The following is a 23,697-nucleotide window of genomic DNA, read 5'->3' as shown; positions in this document are numbered from 1 at the left end:
AATCACAGACACTATAAAAGGATGCCAAGCAACAGTCTGAAAGCTAGAGAGACTGTCAAGAATGTCATTTTAATGTTTTGCTTTGTTGTCCCCGTTTAGTTCTCGTGACAGGGAGGGACATGGCCTTACGTCTACATTGTGTTCAAACCAACGTCAGTCAAACCCGGCAGATGTAGGCCCAACTATCCCAATCCAATAAAGGAGTACCCACTGGGAACACCACGTCATTTCAACGTGGATAATTGGGTAATATTTGGTTGAGACGTTGATCAATGAGATTACCACCTATATTCATCCACTCAAAAAGACAGCCAAAAGTTAGTTGAATTTCCATTGTGTTATCACGATGGTTTTCACGATGTTTTCAACCAGCTAAAAGCACAACCAAATTCCAGTGGACTTTTCTTTTTTTCTTGATTTTTGGTTTAGTTGTCACCCAAATCTGTCACTGTGCTTTCAACCATTTTAAAACCACCACAGCAAAGTTAAAATGGGAATACAATGTCAGATATTTTGTTTATTTGTACAACAGATGAACATGTTATCACTGTGATAGCAGCAAAAAAATGACCTGGATTGTAGTTGAGATTACATTTTTTTTTAAATAGATGGCGCAGATTATTACAGCAAGTGTGAAGATCTCCACAGACCTGCAATGACCTACACATATTATCTTAAACATGCTTTATATGATTACATACAAGAAGAAATGTATAGTTATAGGAACCTCCAAATGTTACGGTTGGATGTTCCAATAGTTTGTAACATAGCCTTAACTGTAGGTGATTTATTGTATTACAAAAGTAATATTCAATTGTGTTTGTTTGACAATGCAACCAAATATCAACATTTTAAAGGAGATCTACTGCTTGGGTATTTCCATGAGCTGAGACATTGGCTTAATCACATTTAACTTTTATTTGTAGTTGAGTTAGTGAAGAGAATCCAACTTCTCATTTTGTTAACTTGTCGACCAGGTAATTTACAATCAAATGTTTACTAAACAAAATATATACGCAACATGTTGGTCCCATGATTCATGAGCTGAAATCAAATATCCCAGAAATGTACCATACACACAAAAAGCGTATTTCTCTCAAATGTGGTGCACAAATATGTTTACATCTCTGTTAGTGAGCATTTCTCCTTTGCCTAGATAATCCAGACACCTGACAGATGTGGCATGTCAAGAAGATGATTAAACAGCACGATCATTACACAGGTACACCTTGTTTTTTATTTATTTATATATTTAACCTTTATTTAACTAGGCAAGTCAGTTAAGAACAAATTCTTATTTTCAATGACGACCTAGGAACAGGCAACCTTCCGGTTACTAGTCCAACGCTCTAACCACTAGGCTACCCATTTGAGCAGGACAATAAAAGGCCACTCTAAAATGTGCAGGTTTGTTACACAACACAATGCCAAAGATGTCTCATGTTTTGAGGAGGCGTGCAACTGGCATGCTGACTGCAGAAATGTCCACCAGAGCTGTTGCCAGGAAATGGAATGTTCATTTCTCTACCATAAACTGCATCCAACGTCGTTTTAGAGAATTTGGCAGAACGTCCAACTGGCCTCACAACCGCAGACTATGTGTAACCACGTCAGCCCAGGACCTCCACATCCGACTTCTTTACCTGCAGGATTGTCTGGGACCAGCCACCCGGACAGCTGATAATTGATGTTGGATTCACGACTCCATCTCAAACAAAAATCTACGTGAAAGAATAGGAATAAATTAAATAAAAATTTAAATGCACTTTAAATAAAGTTTGATTTAATTATATTCACTAACTTAGATTTTTGGTTAAGATGGAGACGTGAATCCAACCTATCAATTTGTAGACAAACTGGAATTAAAGCCAGACTAAGTCAGTGGCTCAAATGGAACTATCCAAGCAGAAGATTCATCTCCTTTTAAATGTTGCTATTTGGTTGTGTTGACAACTAAACACAATTCAACATCACTAAATATCATTACATTTGAAATCCTACCGAGCTTGAAGCCCGAGGACTAGTCTATTTTTAGTTGAATTCCTTGTTGAGTTGAAACATTAGCTGTGGATGCTATACTGTATAGGCCTAAATAGTATATTTGATTATATATAAGTGGTAAAGTATGGATACATTTAATTCGCACTGTTTAACCTTCCCTTAGGAATGTCTTCGATAGCAACAGTGAATATATTTCATGTTTAAGTGGAGATCTCTCAACAATCATTCTGATGATGGCACATTGGTTAGTCAGTGACAAATATCATAGCTAAGCAGGGCTGGTATTGGTTAAAAAACCTTGGATGGGAGATCAAAGGGTAGCTGTACATCGATACATTCTCCAGTAGGAGGCCCTGCCCAGCATATCGTTTTTTTTCTTCTGATCTTGGGTATAACGTGGACAATCTGACGTATAACGTGGACAATCTGACGTTGTTTTAGAGGTTGATCTCTATTGACATTTGGTTACCATGATCCCGTGGTTGTAATTTCCCCCTCAAAAAAAAATATTTCTTTCAAATCCAATTATTTTCCACATCACAATACGTTGAGAAATGATGTTAAAACAACATTGATTCAACCAATGGGTAAGTGCCAGTTTCCCAGACACAGATTTTGGCTAGTCCTGGACTAAAAAGTATGCTCAATGGGAAATCTTAATTTAAATAGCCATTTAGTCCTACATTTAGGCTTATTTTGTGTCAGGGAAACTGGCCCATACAGAACTACTTGGTTTACCAGACCAATATACCTTGTGTTTTTCTTACTTCTCAGAAGATGGACCTAGTTAAGGCTGTATGGTTTCAAGAGGTGTAGTAATGATAATGGTTTGGAGCGGTGTAGTAGCCTAATGATGATATGGTCAACAAGAAGCATTTTTATCCAAAAGCGATTCGAAGTTAATTATTTCAAGCAATTTCACCATCTGGACCTGACAGTACAGATTAAGACCTTTTTATTTTCCAGTTCATTTTAGTTTCTTAATTCACACTAATGAGAGAAGCCGCTGAAAAACCCTTGCTTTTTTCCTTCTATTAGCCTAAACCTACATGAATTGGCAGTCTCCAAATAACCCCTCCCAAAAGTTGATGACATCTTCAAAAGACACTACATAAAATGAAATATATATCAAGGAGTTGTCTATAAAAAATGATCAACTTTTAAGTGTGGCACTATTGACTTCAATTTATCTTTGAGAAGGTCAAGCGCTGCTTGCTGAATGATTCTTTAATCCAAATGTCACAGCAGATAAGCATGAGCCACGGTACGCACATTAGCAGGAGAGCGTCCTGAGTGTTCCAAGCGAGAGACCCACACGAACACATGGACACACGGACACACACACCGCACATTAGCAGGATAGCGTCCTGAGTCTGCCAAAAGATTACCAGCAGGCCTCTTGGGTCAAGCTTTTAAACCCTCTCATTTCCTGACGTCGGCCTAGAGCGAGCGTATGTGTGTGTGTGCCGTCTTACTTAGAATCTAATTTACCAGCTTCCTTCTCGTGTGTCTCCATCCTGCAGCAATAAAGAAACTCATGTACTTGCTTCTAAGCCCATGGCAATATTAAATCTGCATGACGTTTTCTGGCTGGTCAGTTGTCAAGCTATCCTGAGGGACGATCTCTTTAAGGACATTTCAAGGTGACCCTTAACTGAAACCCTCTGAAGGTCACTCAGGGGTTAGGACGTGGTGACACCAAGTCCTTGGTGTCTAGTGTCATCGCCCATCTGTCTTATACACTGTGGACTGACTGACAGAAAAGGCAGTGAGACTGACAGGTTTTTAAAAGTATTATACAGTAGGCCTTCAGTCAGGCATATGTCAGGATTCTACATGGGGGGGTATATCTCCAGACTGACCACAAGATAAACTGACGGTGTGGTGTACTGTAGTTTAGTCACAGTGGGAATGTGTGTGGCCTCCTCCCCCGAGGCGTGTTTTGAGAAGGCAGAAATGAGTGAAATAACAAAGGCTTGGACACAAGCCATTCCACTTCAGAGCTCAAAAACTAAGACTAGCTGTCCTCTTTTAACAGCTCGTCTGTAGGAATTGACCAAGAAGGAACAAAATATAACAACAAACACCCACCCTGCCTAAAAACAAGATGACAGCCAGGCGGGCGAGGAGGAAGTTAAGGAAGGGCGGCTCGGACAATAATTGACGACTATCACAATGCAATAAGTGGGAGATTGTGGCACTTGTGTGTGTGTGGTGCGCGTGTGTTCATTCTCGCTGTGAACGGCATCGTGAAAAGCTTCTCTGTGCATAAACTGTATCGAGAGAACACTCAAGATTCCATCCCCATTGAATAACATTGGAAAAGAAGTCAGCGAGAATGACTGCTTTTTAAAAGTATTGTACAGTAGGCCTCAGTGGAGGCTGCTGAAGGGATGAATAACATTCCATTCACTCCACTTAGGGCATTACTATGAGCCGTCCTCCCCTCAGCAGCCTCCACTGGCCTTTAGTCAGCCACATGTCAGGATTCTACGTGGGGGAACAAAATGTATTTCACCCAACACCTCCAGTCAGTGTAGCCACAGTGGGAATGTGTGTGCTGTTTCCCCCTGAGGGGTGTTGAGAAAAAGCCTGATTAAAATGCAGTTGATTCTCTTTTCATCTTCTAAATGAAAACAGAAATTTGTGAAATAACAAAGACTTGGACACGAGCCATTCCACTTCAGAGCTAGTGCTCTCCCCTTGCCGAACAGCAACAAACGCCCACCCTGCCTAACAACAAGATGACAGCCGGGCGAGGAGGAAGTGAACGAAGTACCAATAATTGGCGACTAGCGCGATGCAATAAGTGGGAGATTCTGCCGCTTGTTCTATCTCTGCCGCTGAAAATGACCTGCGTGTATGGGGCAGACTCTCCCTGCGTGTGTGTGCGTGCGTGTGTGCGTGCATGTGCGCGTGCGCGTGCGTGTGTGTGTGCATTCTCGGTGTGAATGGCATCGGGAAAAACGTATTTCACCACCATGAACTACGTTGTGCATAAAGTGTATCACTAGAACACTCAAGATTCCATCCCCATTGAATTATATTGGAAAAGAAGTCAGCCAGCATTGCACCTTCCCACGGATAATAGGAAAGCTATTTAGCTTGACATTGTGCTGGAGCCCACTGTGTATGCATAGGCCATTACTCATTTGGGAGATGGACCAAACATAATGTGAAGAATTGGGCTTTATTTTCCCTTTTACTGTTGCATGGTGTAACTATTAACTGTACCCTGGATTCGTCCCAAATAGTACCCGATTCCCTATATAGTGTACTACTTTTGAAGGAGTTGGAGCTTCTGTAGTGCAGGGGAGGTTAAGGGAGGACATGATAAATCTGTGTACAGTACACACACACGCACACAGAGAGAGCTGTCAGAAAGAGAAAGAGTGTGTGGGTGTGTAGGCCTTTGCACACGTGTGTGTGTGTGTGTGTATTTAGGAGTTACTTATTATTTAGCCCATGGCCAGCTCAGTCTTTCATTAGTAAAACGCACACTCATCACTGCTTCTGACCAGCTCCCACAGCAATTAGAGAAGCTCCGTGTGTGTGTGTGTGTGTGTGTGTGTGTGTGTGTGTGTGTGTGTGTGTGTGTGTGTGTGTGTGTGTGTGTGTGTGTGTGTGTGTGTGTGTGTGTGTGTGTGTGTGTGTGTGTGTGTGTGTGTGTGTGTGTGTGTGTGTGTGTGTGTGTGTGTGTGTGTGTGTGTGTGTGTGTGTGTGTGTGTGTGTGTGTGTGTGTGTGTGTGTGTGTGTGTGTGGGAGCAGAAAATCCCAGACCTGGGGGCTCTGCTGGCCGACTGTGACACATCCTGATTCCTACAACCTGTAATATAGAAGGGATACATAGATAGCCCTTCCCTCTTTCTCTCTCTCTGTTTCTCTCTTCCATCATTTCATTCCTCTCGCTTTATTTCTCTCCCTCTGTCACTCTATCTAATTGTCTTTCCTATTCTTAGCTGAAACAACTCTTCCCCTCGACTAGATTACCAATAATGAATTACATGTTGGTGCAGCGAGGAGAACACTGACTATTAAAGAAAAGCAACTCTATCTTTCTTCCTGTGTGTGTGTGTTGTGCGTGAGAGGTCATTGAACCTCTCCACAACATTGTTTTCTTGAGATAAGATGTTATCTCTGGAATCTTCACGGGAATGTTATATTATTCCCAGGTGGGAGTGTTGAGATTCTATTTTTACACAGGCACCGTGACAGGACAGCTCTGTGAATAGTCAATTACATCTGCTCAGGTAGAGAGAGCAAATTGTTACTTTGATAGATTTATCCTGTGAGATATCATTAGGACCCCACAGAAGGACGGATCTCATCATGTCTCTCATTCATCTCTATTCATTTCCTGAGTATTAGATGGAGTCGGCTGTCTACTACCGGTGGGAATAGGTTTGTAATGCAGGAAGGGGGATATTCTCTACAACAGCGATGTTGACGTCCCACCGACACCAACCATGCATACCTCTGACCATGAACACAAACTAAGATGTCTTCCGTTTCTCCCCAAAACGCCTGATTGACATCTACAGAACCGTGAAGAAACTTCCTGTCTCTCTGTCTAATTGGCGTGCAATCACATACCATTTCCACAGCCACCCAGGATATTTGTCAGCTAGCTAGGAGACCGGCGTGACCCTCCTTGTCGGAGAGAAGCAGTAGCAGGTTGACTTCAACCAATCACATGCGTTTTCCTTCGGGGCAGAGCTGCCTCCAGAACATGATTCATCCCAAAAAATGTCAACCTGCGAAGCAGTAGTTATTTCCGCAGCGGTTATTAGTCTCTTCCCATTAAGTCAGTGTGTTAGACAAGTGTGTAATGATTATTATTTGGCCACACTCTCCTGTCCTGTCTTTCAGCAGAGGAGACAGCTATGGAGTGTGTCACAAATTGCCCGTCCGTCCTAGTCGGAATGTAAGGAGGGCGGTGGATGGATGAGTCTTTGCGTTTGTGCGTATGTGTCTGCTACAGATTGCCTGGATCATCTTATCCTACACTCTTTGAAAAAAGGTGTTATCTAGAACCTAAAAGGTTTCTTCGGCTGTCCCCATATGATAACCCTTTGTAGAACCTCTTTTGGTTCCAGGTAGGAACCCTTTCCCCAGAGGGTTATAAATGGAACATAAAAGAGTTCTACCTGGAACCAAAAAGGGTTATCCTATACAGACAACCAAAGAACCCCCTTTGGAAGCCTTTTTTCTAAGAGTGTAAGGTAGATTTTTTTGAACACCATCAGTGCTTTGCCTTGCCATTTCTGAATTTCTAGATAATAGATGGGTAAATTGATAAATCGATTGTTAAATAAATCGATGGGTAAATAGATATATAGATAAGGAGAGTATGAATGTTTGGCGGATGAAAAAGGTTTACATTGCAGTTTGAGATTAGATGTGGTTTTACCTGTTTGAAATGGAATAAATATAAGACCGTGGGAAAAAGTAAATGTCTAAACATAAATTGAAACTCATCTCTTTGTTCTATATTCAAATCGGGTAAACAGAATGAATGTGATATCTTTAAATATAGTCCGTTTTCATTAAGCTGTCAACTATCCTCTTTGAAATGAAACGTAAAACTACTTAAACATATTTGACACATTCAGCACACAGCTGAAGACGTCTTTTGTTTCTAGCCATGTTCAGTACACTCCAGCTGCTGTAATATACACTGTAAATCTATTTCAAGGTGCGCGCAAATCGTCTCACAAAACTATCAGCGTTTGCGCTCTCGTGTGTTGACATACAGTGGAGTGAATATTAAACAAGACGCCTCCGGTTAAAAAATTAACGTATTGTCTTCTGTCGTTCTCCACCCTAGCCCTTATTTTCGTTGTTCTTAATCAAAGATAGTATGTCCAGCTGTGAACTATTTAGCTTGTTTCCCACTCGGGAAAAGCAGATGGGATGTGAGGCATCGGGATCAGTAATATGCTATTTCCCAGAAATCCACTTCACATCCCTTAACGGGCCCAGCTGTGATTTGTCGTGAAGTATCACGTCTTTTAGACGTTTGTGGATGATCTGTTCTTTCCAATCAGAGGCTTCGGTGGTGATCTGTAGTCAGCGAATGCAATCAAAGGCCTGTCGAGGTAGCTTTTGTTGATTGTGTGTGGGTGCTTGCTTGCATGTTTTTCCATCAACGGCTTCTGTTACTCATCTACCAGTCTCTTAGCATGTGTGTATAGCTCATTTATAACAGAGCATCTATGTCAAGCAGGAGGCTCATTCTACACTGAATTTCCTGTTTCTGTCCCTATCGCCAAGGTGACAATTTCACACGTTGTTGACAAGCCCCTGCATGGTGTCATATCTGTCCTTTCACATCGGATTCAATCGTCCCAGACTGGCATGCACACGGATAGGAAAATAATGGCTCTGTAATGCTGATATGCCAGTGAAGAGTGAATAGGTGACTCCGGGATGCTGGCCTTCTAGGCAGAGTTGCAAAGAAAAAAAACATATTTTAGACTGACCAATAAAAAGAACAGATTAAGATGGGCAAAATAAGACACTGGACAGCGGAACTGTCTAGAAGGCCAGCATCCCGAAGTCGCCTCTTCACTGTTGACGTTGAGACTGGTGTTTTGCGGGTACTATTTAATGAAGCTGCCATTTGAGGACTTGTGGCGTCTGTTTCTCAAACTTGGATTAGCTAACACGTGTTATTGGAACATTGGAGTGATGGTTTTTGATAATGGGCCTCTGAAGCCTATCAGCAGTTTCAGGCTACAATAGTCATTTACAACATTAACAATGTCTACACTGTGTTTGATGAATTTGATGTTATTTTAATGGAAAGAAAATGTGCATTTCTTTTAAAAAATACATTTCTTAGTGATCCCAAACTTGAACATTAGTGTATTAAACACATTTACAAATGTATATTTTTGTATTCTAAAATGCATCCCCCTAAATATATTTTAAATGTATATTTTTCTTTAATCAAAGTGAGAGACAGGAATTGACAAAACCAGAGTGATTGCTTGTTGGCTTGTCCACCTGTACCTCCACATGGAGCTAGCTATAAATGTGGGTCCACTACGCACCATGCTCCCCCCCCCCCCCTCTCTCCCAGCCCTGGCTGGTCTACAATGACTGCAGCAATCACTCATGCCGTCCTCGCTGGTTGGCAAACCTAAAGACACTCATGTCAAAATCAGATGTGAGCATGCAGGACAAAAGCAGTTCAGGTAATACTAGTAAGGCGATTCGGGGAAGATGAGATGTAGACATGAGACAGGCGATTGTAAGTGGAGGTATCCAACAAAACGTTTAGTGGCTGGGTTCAGGGTTTATTGGCCGACAGAGGCCCAGACAAGCTGGAGGTGGAGAGGGAACCAGGGTAAGATGTGCATGCACTGCCTTGCTCCTTTTCAAAGCTCTTGAACTCACAGGAGTCTCTCTCGGTGTACCTCCGTCAGGAGTCTTTCCCCGTGTTTATCTGTGGAGGATAGAGCACCTCAGAGGATGACACCTATTAAAGAGCATGAAGGGTAGGGAGGAAGAGAGGTCGGGGGAGAAGAGAACGGGGGGAAAAATGTGTTTGAGTGTGGTGTCCCACAGACCTCTCTGAACACTCCGAGACTCACCATAAACACCCTCTAGATCAGACGCAGGCTAATCAATTACCTTCTCATTCTACCTTCCTCTTCATCACACACACACTTGTTTCAAGGCTGGGGAAAGATGGAAATGCCAGGTTATTTTATTACCACTACACTCGCTGCCTTTTTGTCAGGTGTGAGTGGGAACGATTTCAAATTCTGTATACATGTCTACATGGAGGCTGTTATGAGCAGCACACCTAAAAGGCATCTAATATGGAGTTATCCTTCTATTCCATTTCTCTCCCACTTTGTCTGGGTCCAACCACCAGCTCGATTTGTTTAACTAGGCAAGTCAGTTAAGAACAAATTCTTATTTACGTTGACGGCCAAACCCGGATGACGCTGGGCTAATTGTTCGCCACCCTATGGGACTCCCAATCACGGCCAGAAGTGATGCATCCAGGATTCGAACCAGGGACTGCAGTGACGCCTCTTGCACTGGGATGCTGCGCCACTCGGGAGAACGTGGGGTCCAGTGAAATTGAACAGCATAGTTTAGTGTGGGGTATTGAATTGACCTGCATATTGCATATTCACAGTATTACACACATGCACCACTTCATGTCCAGCAGATCTATGCTTGGATATCACCCAAAATATTATGTCTGTACTTTGACAAAATCTCCAATTCCTCGAAGTAGAGAGTACTTCTACCAGCCGATTGCTCTTCTATTCAAAGTTATGAGACAAAGCTACAGCAGTTTCTATATTTTTGCATAAAGACTGTACACTTGAATGATTTGAAAACATTCCTCAGTTTTATTTGGTTGACATTGCATGTGCAGCACACAATATGATATGGTTTAGTGTTTCAGTACCCCAACATTTGACCTAATATGGTACAAATACATTTAGTCTAACACTTAGAACTACAAAATCAGTAGTTGGCCTAAAACCGTAAAATTCAGTAGAAGAGTATCCTGATTGATATTTTTTTTAAATAAATGTTTTTAACGAGACCACAGTAAAAGTAACTCCATGAAATCCAATGTAAATTCTCACAATTTCACAACTCAAATCACTTTTTGCACTGTAAAAAACAAAAACCTTTCCAATGAATGTTTCTACATGATTTAACATTTACAGTAGACATACTTGAGTTCCTCTAGGTGTGGTAGGTTGAGGGGAGGAGTAGACATCAAAGCACCCACTCTTTCCCTCTCCTCTTTCTCAAGGTGAGTGTATTCAGCCTGTTCCGTTGAACATCCCAGAGTTAATAGAATTAAAATCGATGACAAACTTGCTTCGCTTGGGCTTGAACTGCCTGGGAACAGACAAACAGCGTGATGAGAAAAGGAGAAAAAGCAAGTCACTCTTTTTGTGAAGCTATGAACTTTTCCTGGAACTTTTTCAGCACAGGGACTGGTTTTGAGTGAGAGACAATAGGGGGAGAGGCAGCAGGGACAAAGATGAAGGGGAGACAGTTAAGAAACTCATAGCTTTCAGATTTCTCCCCACCCTTCAACTTCATATCATCCTGCGCCCAGGAAGGAGCTCTGGGGGGGGGGGGGGGGGGGGTCCAATTACCCACAAGTCCCCTGGGGAAAGGGGGTGTAGGGTGGAGCGGCCGCCCACTCTAGGAGGTAATGACCAGGAGCGCATTCTGCCCCCCTATCGCCCCTCGCCTCAACCCCCTGCCAAGGTCCCCAACACCAGCAGAGAGCAGACTCCTCCTGTCCTAATCACTCTTATGCCTCTGTGGGTCAAGCGCAATAGAGTATCACAGGCTCCATCCCAAATGGCACCCTGTTCCCTATGTGGTGCATTACTTTTGACCAGTGCCTAGGGTACCATTCGGGACGTAAACAAAGTTTTGTATCATAACAGCTACCATTACTGCAGTGAAATGGCAAGCCACTAACCTTTCTATAAAGCAGTTTCTTAACACCTTGTCGTGGCGTACGTGCCCAAGCAGAAGAGAAGAGGCACTGTAGCGTCACAGTCCACCACTGCACGACACACTAAAAGCCTTGCTGCCTTTTAAAATGCCATCAATAATAGCATTCCAGGACACCTTTCTTTCTGAAGACAGACCCACCGTCCTGCACAGACACACCCTTAGCCTGTTCAGTCGCGCACACACGGAATGAATGCTGCTTGCAAACCTGCTTTTAAATCCCAAGGCCAAAGATGTTCTCACTAAAATGTCATTTGTCACATGCGCCAAAATACAACAGGTGCAGACCTTACCGTGAAATGCTTACTTACAAGCCCTTAACCAACAACGCAGATGTTTTTTAAAGAAAGAATGACCTAAAAAAAATTAAATTAGGCTATATACAGGGGGTACCAGTACCGTGCCAATGTGCAGGGGTACAGGTTAGTCGAGGTAATATGTACAGTACCAGTCAAAAGTTTGGACGCACCAAACAAGGGTTTTTCTACGTCTTCACTATTCTACAATAAACTATAAAATCATGTAACCAAAACAAATTGTTAAACGACTTAAAATATATTTGAGATTCTTCAAAGTAGCCCCCCTTTGGCTTGACGACAGCTTTGCACACTCAGCTGTCATCAAGGCAAAGGGTGGCTACTTTGAAGAATCTAAAATATATTTAAATTTGTTTTGGTTACATTAGTTATTTTATAGTTTGTCTTCACTATTCTACAATATAGAAAATAGTACAAATAAAGAAAAACCCTTGAATGAGTAGGTGCATCCAAACTGACTGATACTGTACATGTAGGTAGGGGTAAAGTGACTATGCATAGATAATAAACAGGAAGTAGCAGCAGCATAAAAAAATGTGGGGGGGGGGGGGGGGTCAATGCAAATAGTCCGGGTAGACATTTAATTACCTGTTCATTAGTCTAATTGCTTGGAGGTAGAAGCTGTACCACTTGCCGTGTGGTAGCAGAGAGGGCAGTCTGACTAGGGTGGCAGGAGCATTTGACAATTTAAGGCCTTCCTCTGACACTGCCTGGTATAGAGGTCCTGGATGACAGGAAGCTTGGCCCCGGTGATGTACTGGGCTGTATGCAATAACTTCTGTAGCACCTTGCGGTTGGATGCAGTGATGCATGATGGTGCAGCTGTATAACTGAGGACCCATGCCAAATCTTTTCAGTCTCCTGAGAGGGAATAGGCATGGTCTTCCCCTCTTCCTAACGTGTTTGGACCATGATCATTTGTTGGTGATATGGACGCCAACGAACTTGAAGCACTCAACCTGCTCCACTACATTCTCGTCAATGAGAATGGGGGTGTGCCCGGCCGTACTTTTCCTGTAGTTCACAATCAGCTCGTCTTGCTCACATTGAGGGAGAAGTTGTCCTGACCTCCTCCCTGTAGGCTGCCTCATTGTTGTCGGAGATCAGGCAGACCACCGTTGTTGTTGGCAAACAATGATAGTGTTGGAGTCGTGCATGGCCACGCAGTCGTGGGTGACCAGGGAGTACAAGAGGGCACTAAGCATGCACCCGAGGGGCCCCCGTGTTGAGGATCAGCGTGGCAGATGTGTTGTTGCCTAACCTTACCACCTGGGGGCGGCCTGTCAAGAAGTCCAGGATCCAGTTGCAGAGGGAGGTGTTTAGTGATGAGCTTTGAGGGCACTTTGGTGTTAAATGCTGAGCTGTAGTCAACGAACAGCATGCTCACATAGGTGTTCCTCTTGTCCAGGTGGGAAAGGGCAGTTTGGAGTGCAATGGAGATTGCGTCATCTGTGGATCTATTGGGGTGGTATCCAAATTGTAGTGGGTCTAGGGTTTCTGGGATGGTGTTAATGTGAGCTATGTCCAACCTTTCAAAGCACTTCATGGCTACAGACATGAGTGCTACAGGGCTGTAGTCATTTAGGCAGGCCACCTTGGCGTTCTTGGGCACAGGGAATATGGTGGTCTGCTTGAAACATGTAGGTATTACAAACTCGGTCAGGGAGAAGTTGAAAATGTCAGTGAAGACACTTGCCAGTTGGTCAGCGCATGCTCTGAGTACGAGTCCTGGTAGGCCGCAGGGCTTGTGAATGTTTAACCTGTTTAAAGGTCTTACATCGGCTACAGAGAACGTGATCACACTGTCGTCCGGAACAGCTGGCGCTCTAATGTATGGTTCAGTGTTGTTTGCCTCGAAGCAAGCATAGAATACATTTAAATCGTCTGGTAGGCTCGCGTCACTGGGCAGCTTGCGGTTGGGATTCTCTTTTGTATTCCGTAATAGTTTGCAAGCTCCACCACATCCGACGAGCGTCAGAGCCGGTGTCGTAGCATTCCATCTTAGTCCCATATTGACGATTTGTCGGATGGCATAGTGTGAAAACGGTCTTGTAGCTTAGTATCTGCATCAGACCACTTCCGTAATGAGCTAGTCACTGGTACTTTCTGCCTGAGTTCTTGCTTGTAAGCAAAAATCAGGAGGATAGAATCAGGGTCAGATTTGCCAAATTCAGGGAGAGGGAGAGCTTTGTATTCATCTCCACGTGTGGAGTAAAGGTGTTCTAGAGTTGTCCTCTGGTTGCACATTTAACATGCTGGTAGAAATTAGGGCAAAAGGATTTAAGATTTCCTGCATTAAAGTCCCCGGCCACTAGGAGCACCGTTTCTGGGTGAGCATTCTCGTTTGCTTATGGCCTTATACAGCTCGTCGAGTGCGGTCTTAGTCCCTGGGTCGGTTTATGATAAACACTCTTGGTAAATAGCGTTGTCTACAGCTTATCATGAGGTACTCTACCTCAGGCGAACAAAACCTTGAAACTTAATATTAGAGATCACGCATCAGCTGTTAACAAATTTGAAAAATCACCATCCCTCGTCTTACCGGAGGTTGCTATTGTCTTGCCGATGCGCAGAAAACCCAGCCAACTGTATATTATCCATATCCTTGTTTAGCCATGACTCGGTGAAACATAAGATATTACAGTTAATGTCCCATTGGTAGGATAGTCTCGAACGGAGCTCATCCACTTTATTCTCCAGGGATTGCGCGTTAGCCAGTAGGAGATGATAAAGGCGGATTATACATTCGCAGACGAATTCTCAAAGGCTACATTTCAGTCCACAACATTTGACAAATTACAGTAAATGTTGTTTCTCTAATTCCTATCTATGGCAATGGGACGGCGCTCAACCAACGTGAGTCGAGGTTCTACCAAAAAAAGTAATCATAATTGAAAAGGATAAGGCGTAACACTTGCTCAACACAAAAGTGTTTTATTTAAGTGGAGTTAAAAGATAGGAATTATTGCCTTCGTCGAAGGCTGAAACGTTCATCTGCAAATACTAAGGGCAATTTCAACTGGTTATACTCCGTCAACACTGATTCAGACATTCGTTCATTGATTTTCCTCAAGGTCAAAAATGTCCCTTGAAACTTCTATTGCGTATGAGATCCAGTTAACAGTCCAATTTAAATACACGCTTTCGGTCCAAACGCCAACGGACAGAGAAGATGGATAGCGACGGAAAGAAAAAGGGAGGTCGGAAAGGAGAGGAATAAAATAGTCATCGCAAACGTGTAGGAGGAAGTACATGATCAGCTAGCTCAGGGATTTGGCCTAGTTTCCCAAACTCGGTCCTGGGGACCCCCTGGGTACACATGGTTTTTTGCCCTAGCACTATACAGCTGATTAAAATAATTAAAGCTTGAGTATGGGAAACCCTGAGCTAGAGGACAACCTGAATAGGTGTGTGTGCGCATGTAGAGGACATCCTCAAACCAGCTAGTGGAGTTAACCTCTACACCTCCATAGACTGGTATCCCATATGAACAAATCTTCAAATATTGCTATATTAATTTAAAAAAATAATTGAATCAGTGTAAGTGCATCTCAAATGGCACCCTATTCCTTGTAGAGTGCACTACATTTGAACAGAGCCCTATGGGTAGCGCCATAAAGTAGTGCACTACATAAGGAATAGGGTGCCATTTGGAACACAGCCTATTTCTTGTCTTCTCTGGCTTCCTGTCTCCAACAGTAAAAGTCTTAGTTGATCTGTCGAGGATGAAGTATTAAGACTATTTAAATACCTGAGCTGCAACCCTGTGTATTTAATGTGGCTCAGTGGGAGATTTCCATGCCTACTGTGTGTGTGTGTTAAGTAGCAAAGGACATTTCAATGGGAATCAATTATAAAGTTCTGTTTATTCATGTACCTGCAGATAGACGTTTGTGGGTGAAGTTTTATTTTTCCCAGTGTGTATGTGTATCTAGAGAGTATGAATGTGTTGTTTGGGGTCTATACAGTGTGTTAAAGTCATGCAACGGGTCGGATACCTACGGTTCCGCAAAAAAAACATTCCTAATTTGTCGACGTGCAGAGCTTGCGTTTCCTTCTGCCACGTGACATTACGCTGCAAAGTTTATTTTCCCTGACTACTAGCTCACGTGAAAATGGGTAACATAACAGGAGAAATAAAAACAAAGGTTACGATGGTGAAATACACCTGGTGCTGCTCGACTGAAATCGGCAGTTTGGAGTCATTGTGGACAAGGAGGACAACCCAGTAGATGGATGCACAGCCTGCAAAAAGTGCAACAGGTATGCGTTTCCGATAATTCAGTTGATTAATTCAGACTTCGTTCAATTCGACCGTTCACAGCTAGTTTAAACCTGTGCATCTGGTAAAAGTAGCCAATAGCCTACTCAATAAATTAAGGCTATTTTTATAGCCTATTTGATTCTGGGAATGATTTAGGTTTCAATTCAACTATTTGATTATCTAAACAACATTGAATGTAAAGGTTTTCTCCGCACTATTGGTTAGAGCCTGTAAGTAAGCATTTCACTGTAAGGTCTACACCTGTTGTATTCGGCGCATGTGATAAACTGATTTGATTTGTCGGCTATAGGCTTTCATTTGGTAATAAGAATGCCAAAGAGCCTTCTAAAGGCTATGTGCCGCATCGCATTGTAAAAATATGAAGATATAATTCTTAAAGGGGGGCTGAACTTCATGATTTGGCCTAGTTTTGGGGCTTGGTCATTAAGAAATGCTGCAGCCATGACTGATGCCAAACGAGAGTTGTACATTTGTCTCATTAAATGCTTCCAATGTTTGTATATGAATTTCTAAAATGTATACACTGAACAAAAATATAAATGCAACATGGAACAATTTAAGATTTGACTGAGTTACAGTTCATATAAGGAAATCAGTCAATTGAAAAACATTTATTAGGCCCTATCTATGGACTTCGCATGACTGGGAATACAGATATGTATATGTTGGCCACAGATACCTATACATAAAAGGTAGGGGCATGGCTCAGAAAACCAGTCGGTATCTTGTGTGACCATTTGCCTCGTGCAGCGCAACACATCTGTTTCTCATAGACTTGATCAGGAGGTTGACTGACTCTTCTTCAATGGCTGTGCGAAGTTGCTGGATACTGGCGGGAACTGGAACACGCTGTCGTACACATCAATCCAGAGCATTGCTGGATATTGGAGGAACTGGATCACGCTGCTTCACATCAATCCAGAGCATCCCAAACATGCTCAGTGTCCGAGTACGCAGGTCATGGAAGAACTGGAAGACATTTTCACTTCCAGGAATTGTGTACAGATTTTAGCAATATGGGGCTGTGCATTCTCATACATGGAGGTGATGGCGGTTGGTGAATGGCATGACAATAAACCTCAGGATCTCATCACGATATCACTGTGCATTCAAATTGCCATCAATAAAATGCAATTGTGTTAGTTGTATCTAGTTTATGCCTGCCCACACCATAACCCCACCACCACGGGGCACTCTGTTCACAACGTTGTCACCAGCAAACCACTTCCCCATAAAAGGCCTGTTGGAGTTACTGACAAATTCTCTAAAACAGAGGCGGTTCATGGTAGAGAAATTCTGGCAACAGCTCTGGAGGACATTCCTGCAGTCAGCATGCCAATTGCCTGCTCCCTCAAAACTTGAGACATCTATGGAATTGTGTTGTGTGACTAGAGTGACCTTTTATTGACCCCAGCACAAGGTGCACCTGCGTAATGATCATGCTGGTTAATAAGCTTCTTGATATGCAACACCTGTCAGGTGGATGGGTTATTTTGGCAAAGGATTAATGCTCACTAACAGAGATGTAAACAAATTTGTGCACAGAATGAGAGAAATAAGCTTTCGTTAGTATGAAACATTTCTGGGATATTTTATTTCAGCTCATGAAACCAATACTACATGTTGTGTTTATATTTTTGTTCAGTATAGAATATGTAGACAGAGACAACATTACCAAAATATCTACCTGCTCCTTCCATCACACCACTCACTCCGCCCCTTCTCATCCCCTCCCCTAACAGCCATCTCTCCACTGCTGACCCCCCAGTAGTCCCAGGACAGGTAGTTAGTGGGTAGGTTTACACCCCTGAAACAACCATATCCAGGCACTAACCCCACCCCGCAAACCCTCTGAAATACAGGTTCAAAGACACATGTAACTCTGAGGGGAGCGCCATCTAAACCCCAACCCTGTTTGTTTGGAAACCTCTTCACACAAAACTGTCAGCCCTCTCTGGCTGGCAGATGTCAATTAAGTCATCATAACATCCTCGTCCCTCCATCCAGGGGCAACACACACGGCGGCTCAGAAGACTCACTTGTATTGGATCCCTGCCAAGTTAAGCAGCCGTCTGGAGGCAGTCATTTCAGGGATGTCGTGGTACTTGTCTGACAAATAAATCACGTCCTTTATACCTGTAGGTAAGAGACAGCGAGGGGAAAATAAAGGGAGAGAGAGAGAGCAAGTCAATTATCTATCGGACAGGCTCGGGATGATGGTGAGCGGTGACTAAGGGAGGGAGGGAGGCCTCAGTAAACCCTGCGGAGTGATGAGGGGTGCAATTTTGAGTGTGTGTTCACACACACACACGTACGTACTGTATGGGGGCGGTCGATAAACCCTCAACAGCAGGCTGAGTCCAATACCGAGAACTAAAGACGAAACAGGAAATCTACCAACTCCAGCTGTCATCTTTAAAAGCACCCCCTTCCAACTTAATGGAGGTGTGTGTCTGTGTGTGTGTGTGTGTGTGTGAGAGAGACACTAAGCACTATAACAGGGCCTGGCTCGATTAGTATATCTACCGTACCATCATGCTTGGGAGGTCTGCAGCTCCCTACACAAACACACAATTTCACTCTGGCAAAAGGTCACATACAGCGGGTGCTCGCCTTATCTGCCAACACCCCCTGAAAACCCCCTAAACTGCAGAGATAGGATTGGTTGTCCCCCATGGCTCTGTGCTGAGCCCGCCTGATATCTTCCCCGCATCATCAGAGCTTTAGGAGCCGCTGGCTCAATCCGGCTCAGCTTTACCCAGCATGGCTTCCCAGTCTCACCTGCCCTGTATTATCGGACAGTTTCATCTGCGGGAAACTGTGAAAGAGCTGGTATTTATTCTGTGATCCGCTGAGGGGAGACCACGCAGAGTGAATTCTATTCACCACAGTAGATAAAGAGCGACTGACTATAGGGCTGGCTGGTGGTGTTACTGTTAGCAACACCAGCTCTACAGGGAGTGAAAGACAGGCTAGCCTCTAGCATAGTGGTTTACCCCTTCTAGTAGACAAACGGTGGTGATAATATCCACTCACCTGGTATGGACTGGAATGCTCATCATATTCTCTTCACTTCGTATCACACCAGTAATTGTACAGTTACTACTCCGATCGCTGATGTTAATATAAGGGTGAGAAATGCCAGCATGTGGAGCTACTGAAATCCAACTGTAATCACAGTAAAGCTACAGCCTGATCCAGTGGTTCTTAATTCTGGTAATCCAGGGTGCATGTGTGTTTTTTTGCCCTAACACAACACACCCGATTCTACTCAACTCATCGTCAAACCTTTTACTAGTTGAATCAGGTGTGTAGTGCAGAAATGCACCCCTTTGAGTCCCCAGGATCTTTAAAAAAAAAAAAAAAAAAATGGTCTGAACAATTACAAGAGTTTAGCCTACTTCACAACAACTATACAGATGACTATTCAAAAGAATCATTAGCAGCAAATAAATATGTACGAAAACAAAGCATATCTGAATGTGTGCAGCGATGCTGCCTGGGCTAACAATGGATCAGATAAATAAACAAGACGCAAGGCGTCACTTCTCCCAAGTGGAAGTAACAAAGACCTTTATGGTCGGATTGTTTGCAGCCGTAGAAGGCCACAGAGTGCAGAGACAGTACGTGGGGCGAGCTCCTTTATTCATAAATCACCCGCTGAAAATAATATCTCTGATATTTAGATTTGCATACAAGGTATTATCCTTATTCCTAGGTGGATTGGTTTTGAAAAGCACAGATGCAATGAGCGTGAATCTACATACATTAACACACACAACCTATGACTTTCTGGGGAAGAACTTAAATAACTGCAAATAAACACATTTAATCAAACTTGCTTACTTATTGAAGTAATGTCCGGGTGTGAGTTTACATATGGTAGCAGTCTGAAAGGGGATAATGACAGTGTTCCAAATGTATAGCCACTAAACAAACCATGAATAAAAATGCATTGTCAATATTTCCTGGTGAGGGCTCTGCAGGATTTGGCATTAGCGCTTGGCTGAACTCCAAGGGATATAATGATTGGTTTGTGAAGATGGTAAAGGCGGGGCTCCAGCAGTAGGTGGTGCTCATGCTGTCAGACCAAAATGAGTCTTAGTAGCACAGAGGGGGAAATCAGGGAGATGGCTTGAAATTACACTGGTTTATTTTGGCAGAAAAATGAGTGTGTGTGTGTGTGAGAGATGTCCTTACTATGTAATTGGGCAACTGGGCATTTCGTTTTGATGTGTGTAAGGAAGGCGCAGGTTGTGTGTGAGAGTGGGATTGTGTGTCGTTTGGGGGTGCAGTGGTTATGAAGTGGGGCTTCACAGCCTCACAGCTCTAATAAGAAGGAAAAGCATGTAGAGGATCCAAGATCAGCCCAATCGACGGCCTTGAGTTAACAGGCTGTAGCACAGAGAAGTGGTGTATTTCCTTTTGAAAGCGCTGCTTCCAAGAGAGAAAAGACTCAACATCCACACTGCTTGAGACAGTTTCAGATAACCTTCTGCATCAAACGGGGAGCTTTACAAGTCGCCAAGGACAAGACCTTTAGTCTAGTGTACGATAGCCGACACACAATTTAAAAGCAAATGGGATGAAATTAAACTAGTCCGTCTAAAACACATCCTTCAGAGCCAAGTTGGGGGGGGTTGCTTAACGACCATAGAGATGGGGATCTGAGTGTCGGAATCTGGTCAAGCATTAGTGGTTTTGACTCAAACCCCCACCCCCCGGCGAGCCAGCCCAGTCTCAGCCACCTTCTGCCTATGCTTCTACTATCGGTCTCCCTTTTCCCAGGTACTGTCCAAAAACAGACAAAATCTGAAGTTCCTAGATGGGGTTCTGAGTCTGACAGCTTGAGACTCCAGTAGTAGTCATGTTTTTTTTTTAAGTGCGGAATTGAAGAAATGTACTATTGAAAATCACCCACAACGACTTGTCTTTCCACTGATCTATAGTGAAGCAACAGAGGAAAACAGATCCATATTTTAAATATAAAAACATAACAAAGAAAATATCTTTAAATAAAGCAAATTTGTTCTCTCTCTGCATCTGGAAGATATCTATTTATTGTGAAGTATACTGAAGGTGATGTGCACATCCCAACCTTTTAGAAAACCGATGCCTCTGTAGATACTGTCAAAAGAAAAGGCCTGCACGGCACACTGTAATTTATCATGTCTATCCATCTCTAGCCGTTGCCAAGACAACACTCGCAAAAAAGAAAAAACATTTTGTAGATTGAAGACTGAGAAACAATACATTTGAACTGATAACCGACCGCAAAGTGCTACAGAAGGTTGTGCGGACTGCCCAGTACATCACTGGGGCCGAGCTCCCTGCCATCCAGGACTTCTAGATCAGGCGGTGTAAAAGGAAGGCCTGAAATTGCCAAAGACTAAAGTCATAAACTGTTCACTCTGCTAACGTCTGGAAAATGTCAACGGATCATCGGATCTCAGACCAAAAGGCTCTGAGACAGCTTCAATCCCCAAGCCTTAAGAACGCTAAATAGTTACCCGGACTATCTGCATTATTTTCTACATTGTAGAATAATAGTGAAGACAACACATATGGAATCATGTAGTAACCAAAAAAAGTGTTAAATCAAAATATATTTCATTTTAGAGATTCTTCAAAGTATCCACCCTATGCCTTAACAGCTTTGCACACTCTTATTTTTAACTCTGCATTGTTGGGAAGGGCTCGCAAACAAGCATTTCATTGTAAAGTCTAGACCCGTTGTATTTGGCGCATGTGACAAACATTATTTAATATTGTTATCAAACTACCAGAAACACTGGAAAACTAGTAAACAGTTATGCTGGGATGGAAAACTAGTTGGAACCAGAGAGACCGTTTGAGTAGTTAAAAAAACACACCATTCTGGAACGTTCCACAACAGTGACTTGTCCACTGAAGACAGCTTAACTTTTTATGGCTGCAGGGGCAGTATTGAGTAGCTTGGATGAAAAAGGTGCCCATTGTAAACAGCCAGCTCCTCAGTCTCAGTTGCTAATATATGCATATTAATAGTAATATTGGATAGAAAATACTCTGAAGTTTCTAAAAAAAAAACCTGTTTGAATTATGTCTGAGTACAACAGAACTCATATTTCAGGCAAAAACCTGAGAAATTCCACTTCCTGTTTGGATTTTTTCTGGGGGTGGCAGATCATCAACCAAGCTCTCATTGAAATTACAGACATCGTTTGACATGTTTCTACTGACGGAACTTTTGGACATTTCGTCACGTTATAGTGGACAGGCTTAGACTTTGGAATTGTTTACCAAACGCACTAACCAAAGTAGCTAATTGGACATAAATGATGGCCATTTTCGAACAAATCAAGCATTTATTGTGGACCTGGGATTCCTAGGACTGCATTCTGATGAAGTTCATCAAAGGTAAGGAAACATTTATCATGTATTTTCTGGTTTCTGTTGAATCCAACATGGCGGCTAATTTGGCTTCTGTTCTGAGTGCTGTCTCAGATTATTGCATGTGTTGCTTTTTCCGTAAACTTTAAAAAAAAATCTGACACAGCCGTTGCATTAAGGAGAGGTATATCTATAATTCCATGTGTATAACTTGTATTATCATCTACATTTGAGACGATGTGGCTATGTTTTTGGAACTAGTGAATCTAATAAACCAATGTAAACTCTGATTTTTTAAAAATATAAATATGAACTTTATCAAACAAAACATGCATGTATTGTGCAACATGAAGTCCTAGGAGTGTCATCTGATGAAGAAAATTCAAGGTTAGTGATTCATTCTTTATTTCAGCTTTTTGTGAATGCTATATTTCGCTGGAAAATGGCTGTGCTTATTGTGGTTTGGTGGAGACCTAACATAATCGTTTGTAGTGCTTTCGCTGAAAAGCCTATTTGAAAACGGACACATTGGGATTAACAACAAGATTACCTTTAAAATGATATGACACATGTATGTTTTAGGAATTGTAATTATGAGATTTGTGGTTTGAATTTGGCGCCCTCTAATTTCACTGGTAGTTGTCATATCGATCCCAGTATTGGGATTGCAGCCATAACAAGTTAAGTAATTCAGAAGAGAGGAAGGAGGGGGTAGGGTAGCTAGCCATTTGGGACCAGACTAAAACTTTAGAACATTTCAAATCATCCTACTATCACAAGAGTGGTAGTGGAAGTTGGTGTGTGTGTGTGTGTGTGTGTGTGTGCATGCCTGTGAGAGCATGTGCCTGTGACAGACACATCCCAAAGTGACAAGATGGCAGAGATGGATGGCAGGCAGGCAGGCACTGGGGAGTCAGTCCAAGCCCAGTAGACTGAGGAGGCTCCCATGAATCCATGTTTTAAGCATCCGTTTGACCAGCTACGACGGAGAGGAAAGAGCCCAATATCAGGCGAGGAAAGCAAAAGGAAAAAAGGAGAGGGGAGACTAATACGTGGCAGTCGAGAGACCAAATGAGAAAGAGGAGTGAGAAGGCAAGGGAAATCTGAGGTGAGGAAGAACGCAACCTCTCATTATTTATGGGATGAAATTAAACTAGTCCGTCTAAAACACATCCTTCAGAGCGAGTTTGCTTAACGACCATATAAGGT

At 42.8% G+C, this 23,697-nt stretch overlaps 1 protein-coding gene across 1 annotated transcript in view; it reads right to left on the bottom strand.

The window, feature by feature from the left end:
* Positions 1-10,353: 10,353 nt before the first annotated feature.
* Positions 10,354-23,697, bottom strand: part of LOC109901282 (deoxycytidylate deaminase) — a 34,778-nt gene continuing 21,434 nt past the window's right edge. Inside the window, exons 5-6 of the mRNA XM_020497330.2 lie at positions 18,156-18,252; positions 10,354-10,881 (exon numbers count right to left, since the gene is read on the bottom strand). Coding sequence (XP_020352919.1) covers positions 10,803-10,881; positions 18,156-18,252 — 176 coding nt within the window. The 3' untranslated portion in view covers positions 10,354-10,802. The remainder of the gene's footprint in view (positions 10,882-18,155; positions 18,253-23,697) is intronic.

The sequence above is a fragment of the Oncorhynchus kisutch genome, linkage group LG12 (genome assembly GCF_002021735.2).
Source record: "Oncorhynchus kisutch isolate 150728-3 linkage group LG12, Okis_V2, whole genome shotgun sequence".
Classification (NCBI taxonomy): Eukaryota; Metazoa; Chordata; class Actinopteri; order Salmoniformes; family Salmonidae; genus Oncorhynchus; species Oncorhynchus kisutch.
Note: the sequence above shows the minus strand (reverse complement) of the source record. Positions and strands in the feature narration are given on the sequence as shown.